This window comes from Notolepis coatsorum, assembly GCF_963971535.1.
Source record: "Notolepis coatsorum genome assembly, chromosome: 18".
NCBI classification, from domain to species: domain Eukaryota; kingdom Metazoa; phylum Chordata; class Actinopteri; order Aulopiformes; family Paralepididae; genus Notolepis; species Notolepis coatsorum.
In genome coordinates this window covers 84,756,258-84,767,578 of record NC_140182.1, presented here as the reverse complement: position 1 = coordinate 84,767,578, position 11,321 = coordinate 84,756,258, and the positions used below count along the sequence as shown (strand labels likewise).

Below are 11,321 nucleotides of genomic sequence, written 5' to 3'. Positions count from 1 at the left end.
AAATACACACACACACACACACACACACACACACACACACACACACACACACACACACACACACACACACACACACACACACACACACACACACACACACACACACACACACACACACACACACACACACACACACACACACACACACACACACACACACACACACACACACACACACACACACACACACACACACACACACACACACACACACACACACACACACACACACACAGCTTGATAGAAGACCATAGAAAATAAACACACCTCCTTGGCTTTCTTGCCTGGGTGCTGTTGTCGCAGATGGAGGTGCATCTCCTCTTGTTGCTTCTTGTAAAACTCTTTTAAATGTTGCTGTAAAAAAAATAAGACAAGGTTTTACAATTATTATTATAATTGTTTTATTTATAGACTTTTTTATTTATAGATGTATGTGCATTTACATTAATCATTGTCACATGAAAACATGTTTGCACCAGATTTAGCAGAAGCTAATTTCCATCTATAGTTTAAGGTTGCAGGTTACTGATCCAAAACTATTATTGATGGAAAATATTATTGGTTGAAAACTCATCACTGGTTCCTTTTTTAACACTGGTGATTTTGGAAAAATGTGCCTGGAATGCAAGCCGATTAATTTATGTTACAACGCACAGCCGATGGCTAACAGTTGTTTCCTATTGGTGCAACTCATAACAGCAAAACACATCACACAATGAACTTGTTACAGTTTTTCTCAATTGCTTTGGTGCATTTCTCTGATCAGAATTAAAGTTCTCATAACTGTTAGTTCAACCTCCACAACATTTTGTAATTTGTGCACATCATAGTAGCAGTTTCTCATTCCTCCGAACAAATTGCAAATGCTTTTGGACATGCATCAATTGCTTTCATACAATTCTCTGCTGTTTTATAACATTATCATTTGCTTAGGTCATGTCAGTCAAAATGAACTATACTTATGACTGCTGAATAGTCATTCCCTATAAAACTAATAGTCCTCATTTCATTGCTTGAGTCATTACATACAAATATGTTGAACTAGTTGTCAAAATCCGTCAAGCAAATTTTATACATTTCTTTATAAATTTTCCCCTGAATGGAGCTGGATGCCAGGGAATCGCTGCACACATTCATATATGTTGATGAGGCGGGTTTCAATCTGGCAAAAGGTAGAAGGCGTGGAAGGAATCGCATTGGACAGAGAGCAACCACTGATGTCCCAGGCCAACGAGGAGGGAATATTACAATGTGTGCAGCCATCTCAGAAAATGGCGTCCTCACCCATATGGCCCGCATTGGTGCATACAACACACAACATCTGCTGACTTTTTTAGACACTCTTTACAGGGACATAATCCCTGAGAATGAGAGGGGTCTAAATGGCGACCATCTGACCAAGTATGTTGTTGTATGGGATAATGTGCGTTTTCACCACGCAATTCTGGTCACACAGTGGTTTGCAGCACATGAAAGGATGCTGGTGGAATATCTCCCTCCCTACTCCCCATTCCTGAATCCAATAGCCAGACAGACAGGAACGTCTGGATGTGAATGAATGATTTACAGTACTGTGTATGTTGTATGTTCCAATTCAGTTCCAATATGTACTGAAATATTGTTTACAGTTGTGCACAGCTCTACCCAAAGGCCAACGGGTCTTTCTTATGTTTGTTGTACATTTTGTTTGTATTTTTCTTTTGCACAATGCTGTGAACAAATTAAAATGGCAAAGAGCATATGCAGTAAAAATGTGAAACATACGTGTCTTGTACTCATTTACCTCACTAAATACAGCAATGTGTAACTGTAGATTTCAAATGGCTGTGCAAATAGTGTATAGTGCTGTCTTGAGCATTTTCAGAAAGTGTCACCAAGATCTGACTTTTTTTGCATTGGAAAACACTTACAGAGTGAACTGTCATAACGAAAACATGGCAAAGCCATTTGACTATCTTGTTCATAAACAATGGTGTCAGGACTTTTCATTTTGATGACAGTGACACTTTCATTGACATGAATACTTGCTTTTGAGGAATGAATTATCCATTTTGAGCAAGTGACACACTTCTGCAGGTTATCACCTAGGTTTTGCAGTTTGTACTAATTGTTTTGAGAAATGCACTAACAGTTATGAGAACTTTAATTCTGATCAGAGAAATGCACCAAAGCAATTGAGAAAAACTGTAATTGTAAGCATTCTACACTTGCTTTGATATGGTAATAATGTGTACATTATTACATTACATACACCCTTAGTGCAGTGTGACCTTGTCAGTACCTGCTGCAGCAGAAGGGCTTGTTGCTGCTGGTGGAGGAGAGCTTGCAGCTGACTGGGGAACAGAATCTGCTGCACCTGCTGTGGAGACATCATAGCCAGGGACACCTGCAGCAGCACAGAGGAATACAGAGATAAACTACACAGGAGGAAGAGAGAGTGGAACTATATCGTGCTATATCACTATTCAGTATAAGTACCTCTGGTCAATGAACTGCCGGTATTGTATAACTATCGCATGCTAGATAGATAGATAGATAGATAGATAGATAGATAGATAGATAGATAGATAGATAGATAGATAGATAGATAGATAGATAGATAGATAGATAGATAGATAGATAGATAGATAGATAGATAGATAGATAGATAGATAGATAGATAGATAGATAGATAGATAGATAGATAGATAGATAGATAGATAGATAGATAGATAGATAGATAGATAGATAGATAGATAGATAGATAGATAGATAGATAGATAGATAGATAGATAGATAGATAGATAGATAGATAGATAGATAGATAGATAGATAGATAGATAGATAGATAGATAGATAGATAGATAGATAGATAGATAGATAGATAGATAGATAGATAGATAGATAGATAGATAGATAGATAGATAGATAGATAGATAGATAGATAGATAGATAGATAGATAGATAGATAGATAGATAGATAGATAGATAGATAGATAGATAGATAGATAGATAGATAGATAGATAGATAGATAGATAGATAGATAGATAGATAGATAGATAGATAGATAGATAGATAGATAGATAGATAGATAGATAGATAGATAGATAGATAGATAGATAGATAGATAGATAGATAGATAGATAGATAGATAGATAGATAGATAGATAGATAGATAGATAGATAGATAGATAGATAGATAGATAGATAGATAGATAGATAGATAGATAGATAGATAGATAGATAGATAGATAGATAGATAGATAGATAGATAGATAGATAGATAGATAGATAGATAGATAGATAGATAGATAGATAGATAGATAGATAGATAGATAGATAGATAGATAGATAGATAGATAGATAGATAGATAGATAGATAGATAGATAGATAGATAGATAGATAGATAGATAGATAGATAGATAGATAGATAGATAGATAGATAGATAGATAGATAGATAGATAGATAGATAGATAGATAGATAGATAGATAGATAGATAGATAGATAGATAGATAGATAGATAGATAGATAGATAGATAGATAGATAGATAGATAGATAGATAGATAGATAGATAGATAGATAGATAGATAGATAGATAGATAGATAGATAGATAGATAGATAGATAGATAGATAGATAGATAGATAGATAGATAGATAGATAGATAGATAGATAGATAGATAGATAGATAGATAGATAGATAGATAGATAGATAGATAGATAGATAGATAGATAGATAGATAGATAGATAGATAGATAGATAGATAGATAGATAGATAGATAGATAGATAGATAGATAGATAGATAGATAGATAGATAGATAGATAGATAGATAGATAGATAGATAGATAGATAGATAGATAGATAGATAGATAGATAGATAGATAGATAGATAGATAGATAGATAGATAGATAGATAGATAGATAGATAGATAGATAGATAGATAGATAGATAGATAGATAGATAGATAGATAGATAGATAGATAGATAGATAGATAGATAGATAGATAGATAGATAGATAGATAGATAGATAGATAGATAGATAGATAGATAGATAGATAGATAGATAGATAGATAGATAGATAGATAGATAGATAGATAGATAGATAGATAGATAGATAGATAGATAGATAGATAGATAGATAGATAGATAGATAGATAGATAGATAGATAGATAGATAGATAGATAGATAGATAGATAGATAGATAGATAGATAGATAGATAGATAGATATAGATGTACAGTATAGTCTGCTGTTGTTGTTGTTGTTGTTGTTGTTGTTGTGCTGTCCCTGGGCACTGAATATGAGTTGTCTGTCTGTTGTCACTGCACCATGTGTGTTTGTCATACTAAGAAACTCACACTCCTACACAGAGCTGTCTCCATGCTTGCATGTCACAGCCAAACAGTGTTTGACAGCAGAACGTCATCCAACTTTCTGCGTAGGAGTGTGTAGGAAAGTTGTAAGTTGATTGTCTCCGTGCCACTGTCACCAAGAAATATTGCTAAATTTCTTTTGTATTTGGTGCGTGAAATGCTTCTGACAGACAGAAGGCAAGTGTCAAGGGTTATACAGTAATAATAACCATCGGATAGGAACGATCGCAATCCAATTACACCGCATTGCTGTGAACCTATTGTGAACATCATCATGATGGGTTGTGTGTCATTGACCCTAAATGAGATGGGAGATAGTTAACCAGTTCATTAGCAACATAATTACATGCTTGTTGTGACTCCTAATAGAAGTTTATGGATATTAATAAGGGCAAACACCCCCGGAATGATAACCGACCTGCTTGCTGTTAAACGACAAATAACACAATGGTCATCTCTTCTCCCATTCCATCAGTGGCTATGGCCAATTATGACTGAATCATTCCAAACGAGTCCCTCGTTCAATCTGAGATGCATCAGAGTGTAACAACTGTCACACAATGAACTGCCGGTAATTTGTAATAAAACATATTACAAACAGCACAATACAAATAAAACACTGTTGTTACATGATGATAATTGAAAAAAATATATACTAAAAGATATATATTCTTCAAATAAAAATGTTCTCTTATATTATGTTAAAATATATTCACATGTGATATATTTCACAGGCTGTATAGCTGTTCCATAGGTTGTTCTGTATAGGTTTCAGACTACTCGTGTTTGTGCTGGAGTAATATCTTTGTTGCTTGTCGGAACTAATGAAAGAAGAACCCTTCTGGGACCTCCTTGTCATCTTACTCAGTCCTATGAGATCACACTCCAGAATGTCCGCTGTATTGATCAATTTATTTATTCCTGTACCATGTCAAGATTTTTGATTAACAAAACAAAATTATTATACTGTTCATAATTGTGGAAACACCAGCATGAAGAATTCCCTCAATGACAGCTGGCTCTGGGTGTTTTCCCTAGCAAGATGCTATCCAAGATAGCAAGTTTATAATGCTTATCCCAACTAAAATATCACTTCTCTGCCCTCCAAAGTTTCTACAAATGCAACCCCGTTGGAATCATCATATCTGAGTATAAGGTATTGACATTTATGGTTAGCATCGTCGTTATCATGTCGCTCAAACCATCGGTTTTGTTGCTTGAGTTGCAACGGGGGCACTATCATTGACATCACCGTTGGAAAATAACAACATTCATCATTGAGTGAAGATGATGAAGGTGATGAAGGTGATGGGTCAGAATCATTGGGTTAATTACAACTTGACCCACACCAGTGACGAGAACCCGCCATTGTGGGCCGTGTTTTTATTAGTATTTCCTTTATATTAAATATATATATTTATTTATTTTCACTGCATATATATCTATCCACGCCTGTCTGTATTTACCTGCACATATCTGTAGATACTATATCTATCTGTACATATATCCTACTCTTACTAGTTACGCTGCTGGCCAGTATGATTACTACGATACTCTCTTTACACCTGTACATATTATACTACAAATCTGTACATACATCTGATTAGCACTACACTCAGTAGTACTAATCTGTATGTTTTGTACCCAGTTTAATCACCTGTACATTGTATATTGCTACATATTATATTATTGCTACATTTGCACTCTGGTTGAATGCCAAACTTCTTTTCGTTGTCCTGTACTTGTGCTGTATGATGACAATACATTACAATCTAATCTAATGATCTAATCAAACGAAAGAGGGAAGGCTTTGTGACTGTCCGTCCCATTCTGCCTTCCCTGTTGTATTGATCCCCTCAGATGAAAAAGAAATGCCCCCAGAAGGGACTGGTAACAGACAGCCATGAAACCAAGTTGGGGCCAATGTTTATTTGCCTTGCACTTGCATGTATTTGGGCCCCCGGGTCTGTGGACAATTATCCTTCTGTGGCCTTAACCCACAAACTAATAATGAAGGATAAACAGAGTCCTGCATGTCAACTCCCAGCTCGGGGAGATCTCATGAAATCTCTGCCACTGTCAACAGAGCTGTGACACTGCTGGGTCCTCTGGCTCGGTGTCTGAGGACGTTCAATATGGAGTTGACATTCTGTACCCCCCCTCCATCCCCTCCTCCTTCCCCTCAACGTCTGTTTACCCAACACTGTCCTATTTCTCTCTTATGAAGCGGAGGAAGAGACAAAGGAGGGAAGGCGAGAGGAGGATGAGGAGGAGAAGGAGGAGGATGAAGATACCTGTTTATGCCGGAGACTCTGGCAGTTCTGTGCGCTCGCGCCGCTGCAGGTGTCCCCATTAGCCGGTCTCTCTCCTGCGCTGTCGTCTAAGTGGCTGAAGAGGGGCTGAGTGGAGATTCAGGCATCCCAGCTCTCAAGTCCTGTCGTTGGAGGAGGAGGGGGGCGGGGGGGGCAATTCAAATCAAACGCACCCTTAAGACTCTGAGCTCTGAGCTTCTTCTGGCCAGTATCAGTGCTGATTTCATCCTGTTGTAATCTAGTGTATGAATGTGGCCTGGGGTAAAAAGAAAATACTAACACGGTATGACTTCATTAGATAGAAGGTGAAGCATACGTGCAGAGAGGTGACGGCTAATGGGAGCGAGCAGATGTAAACAAGGAGAAAGAGAGAAGAAACTCTGTCGGGTTTGTTTGAGAGAGAATGTGTGGCTCTTTCTCCCCCCAACAATTTAAAAACTTGAAGCGAAACAGTGGACATTATTTATATTATTTATAGAGTTGCAAAAGTCATTAAAAATGTTGGTCTCGTATTTTAAAACCGAGATATCAGATTTATAAGATGAATTGTTTTCGTAGAATTAAGTTTAATACATAATACATTAATAGAATCCATTTAATATTACAATGGTGTGGTTGATTACACAGACTGTCGCTATACGGTATTTAACACGTGATTAAATAAATAAATAATAAATAAAGTGACAAAAGTTTTGTATATTGTATAAAATAAAATTATTTTTCAGTTTCTGGTAGTTCTATGGTAGTTCTCCAGAATAATTAGGTGTCATAAAATACCACGACACACATTTTATTCATGCCATTTCTAGAACCATGCAATGACAGCATAAAGGCTATAATGTTTATTTTTCCTCAGACACCATAACCAGTCAAGTCAAATATATACAATTTATCACATGCTCTGGATCAGTCATTTACTTCTAGCACAATAGCCTACTCAGCTCACATGCTACTTAACAGAGCCTATCTACACACATGACTGAATTACTTCCTACATGCATGGCTGAACTTATCTCAGTTTTGCACGAAATATACAAGCACAAGAAATAAGAAACATACCTTATGCACACCCATGAAGTACAACTCACATACTACTAAAGCTGTATACAAATATGAAATTCCACAAAGCCTTAACTTTCCTAAAATGCACGAGAAGTCAAATCTGACTACACAGTCATTAGAGAAAGTTTTACAGTAACTTTGTCTATTAGGGTATAGAATATCAAACCTCCTCACCATGAAGTAGAATGTTGTCTGCAAGGCAGTGTTGATGTCTCAGTTATCTCGGCGAGGATGGGAGAGTGCTGCTGACAGAGTGGTGTATCTACCTGAGAGGGTGGAGTCACAGTGTCAGGCAGCAGATGGAGAATGACAGTTGATTACAGTAGAATGGAGAGAGAAAAATAACTGAGAAACAGAAGAGGGCTCCTAATAATTATTAATAATTATGTATTTATTTAATCAATAATTGTTCATGCATAACATTATTTACATCCAATAGGTTATTGTATATATAATATATGGATGTATTTGCATGATAATATAAGGTTATTATATATGGTTAAGGTAATTAAGGTTATCTCACCTGGTATTTGTGTCCAGATTTGCTGTGATATAAAAATGGCATTGGAGAAAGCAATGTTCCTCTACAAATTGATGACTTATTAATCATTATTGATTGACAACCCATACGAATGTGTAGTTGTCCCACTCTCCAGTCAATCTCATGTGCACAATTTGTATTCGCTTTTTATGTTAACATATTGTGTATCCGCAGTACAATATCTATGTGTTACGAGCAGACGAGACATAATACCATGCATTCACAATATATCCACAGATCAATTTTTGATGTTAAGTGGGTGATTTTGCTATCACTTCTCTAAGTGCACAACTACAAATGAATCCATATGCACAATCTGGCACACAGCCTATAGGAGGTTAAAAAAATAAAAATAAAAATGATACTAACTCTTAAGACAGGCATAATTTAATCTCTTTTAATGATTTAAAAGAAAGGGGTCCTCTCCTTTGAAAAAAGACAAATTTAGTCCCATGTGACAGTGTTTAGATGCACAATAAATATCCAAGAGTCTTCAAAGGGAAAATGAAATACCACAACATATAGCTCAGCATTCAGAACATAAAGAAGTGTGCAGCTGTCAAAGCATTTATCAAAGAGCTATTTACAGTTGTGCCTGTACTTCTATTTGAAGAGGATGTCAGTGCAGCTAATTAAAACAAATGGAGATGTTCTATGTAGACTTCTGCTACAGGCCTACTGTTAAATGCAAGGACAAATAGCAGTACGTCAGGGCATAGGGGCCTACTGTAACTACATACTGTAGGCTTACCTATGTTTCTGCTGAGACTGCTTAACAATTAGCTAACTTTGTACACTTTTAATGCAAGCATGCATCATTTGAAATTGTATTTAGTTATTGTTGTTGGTGTTGCTGCTACTGTTGTTGTTGTTGTTGTTGTTGTTGTTGTTGTTGTTGTTGTTATTGTTATTGTTATTGCCGTTGCTGTTGTTCTCCCTGTGCCAGGCTCTGTCATACCCATTTTTTTGCTTGCCCACTGAGTTCCATGGTTTGTGCAGACACTGTTTTACAGACTGTAGGACTGTATTGAGGTATAGGGCAGGTTACTACAAGAGCTTGTAATGAATGGGACATAATGTTTAAGACTAACAGATCAAAACGAAGCCTCTGCTTGTACTAGTTGATCTAAAATGCTGTGTTGTTCATGACCATTGAGAGTAGAAATAAATTAAACATGGAATGACATGCGTTAGGTACACACCCAAATGTAACAAAAGTACAGACTATGTAAAGGTTGAGGGCAGATAGGCAATAGCAAAAGTATTTATTTAAATATGTATCTAATTATTTGTTTTGCATAAAGCAGATACATCTACAAGGCTCTATCAGACATAAGATGTTTTAGATAAGTGGAGGATAAAGATTCAATTGTCTTTTTTTGTTTCCAAGGTAACTTTCTGCCACCTACTGGATCATTATTTATCTGCCATTATCTTATGTTATGGAAGAAAATGCAGGTCAGGTTTATTTGTATATCCCAGTATCCAGTATGTAATCCCATATGTCCCGATGGGATTCACAGGCTCATGCCACTAACGGCCCCTGACCTCAGCCCTCCATGAAGACGTCCCCCCAGACAGGATGGTCAGGCGTGCAATAGGTGCTGAGATGGGCAATCAATAATCAGCTAAATAAATTAAATCCAAAAAGAATACTAAGTTAAACAGTAACCATAGAAACTAAATGATAAAAACACAAGAGCACAAAAATATGGATTATGATATCCATATGACCAAATTCTTTATTATAACTTTTATGAAAATGTATGGAAATGTATAGCTATATTCATGGTGAAGCAGAATATTTAGATGTAGTCTGCACCATTTCTAGTTTTCATTTGATACGTTTCCAAAGGGTTCACGGGTGAATGAAATAGTTTACATAATAGGGCACCGGTTTTATAATGTCTCTATATACTGGAGTCACACACTGGCAGCCAGGTAAGCAGAGGGGGTGCTGAGGTCTCCGCACGAACATGCTGTCATGTGACTCTCTCACCCCTCTCAGAGTTGGGTTACACATCCCCCAGCTATGCAGCGTCCATGTGGGTGTCATGGGTTGACCGTGGTGCCAACTCCCGACCATAGCTGTGTCATGCGAGTATGGCGGTGAGTCAGGAGAATAGTAAGGTCTCACCCTGCCAGGAGTCTCTGCCCGGCCGACATCGAATCTCCCATGGTGATAGCGTGGTTCTGGCCAGACCAGAGGCCTGGCCCCATAACCACTAGGCCCATGCAGTTGGTACTGTGGTTCCACCCAGCCCAAAGACGGAGGACCAATCCTACAGATCCCGCCCCAGAGGCAGGTAGGCTCTGTCCGACCCGGGTGCATGGCCAGGCTGCCATGCGGCTCCCCCTCTCTGCTTCTCCTGGGCTGCCTGTGCTGCCTGAAGTTCCCTTGCTGGAAGTCACTCAGGTGGGCTGGGTGAATGCCCCAGTAGTGGCCCTTCCCGTCCTCACACCGGCTCACCTTCACAAAGCAGTCGTTCACAGAGAGGTTGTGCCGAACGCTGTTCCTCCACCCCTGGCTCTGGCGGCACCTGAAGTAAGGAAACTGGTCCTCCATTGCCTCGTAGATGGACGCCAGGTTGAGTTTCTGAGAGCAGGAGGATAGGATGACTTGAGAAATCAGAGCGACGTAGGAGACTGAGGGTTTTGAAAAGTGTCCCCTGTCTTCATACGAAGAACTGTCTGAGGTTCTCAGCTCTGACACAGTGTTCTCCTGAAGACGTGCCGGTTCCATGTGGACTTTCTCACAAGGTGTGATGGTACCTGTCGTCAATGGAGCCTATTTCTGGTGCAATTGTGGAGTTTCTCTGTCTCTCATCCCCCTCGGGTTCCTTGGTTAATTTCAATCCTGTTTTTTCCTCCGCCATGTCGTCGAGCTCCTTTATATTCTCATTTTGTGATTCTACTGTACATGCCTTTTCAGGACTGCTCTCGCTTTGCTGCTCGAGAGTGTATATGAACAACTTATCTCATTTGCCTACTCCCATTTAAACCACAGGAGGACTAGCAGCTCTTGTCATGCCTTGGGCTGGGCC

General features: G+C 38.1%; 1 protein-coding gene across 1 annotated transcript in view; it reads right to left on the bottom strand.

Moving 5' to 3' along the window:
* LOC311245416 (forkhead box protein P4-like) overlaps positions 1–11,020 on the bottom strand; it is a gene marked incomplete at both ends in the record, with an annotated part of 26,770 nt that extends 15,750 nt beyond the window's left edge. The window contains 2 exons of the mRNA XM_084335259.1: positions 2,282–2,386; positions 10,415–11,020. Coding sequence (XP_084191385.1) covers positions 2,282–2,386; positions 10,415–11,020 — 711 coding nt within the window. The remainder of the gene's footprint in view (positions 1–2,281; positions 2,387–10,414) is intronic.
* Positions 11,021–11,321: the final 301 nt, after the last annotated feature.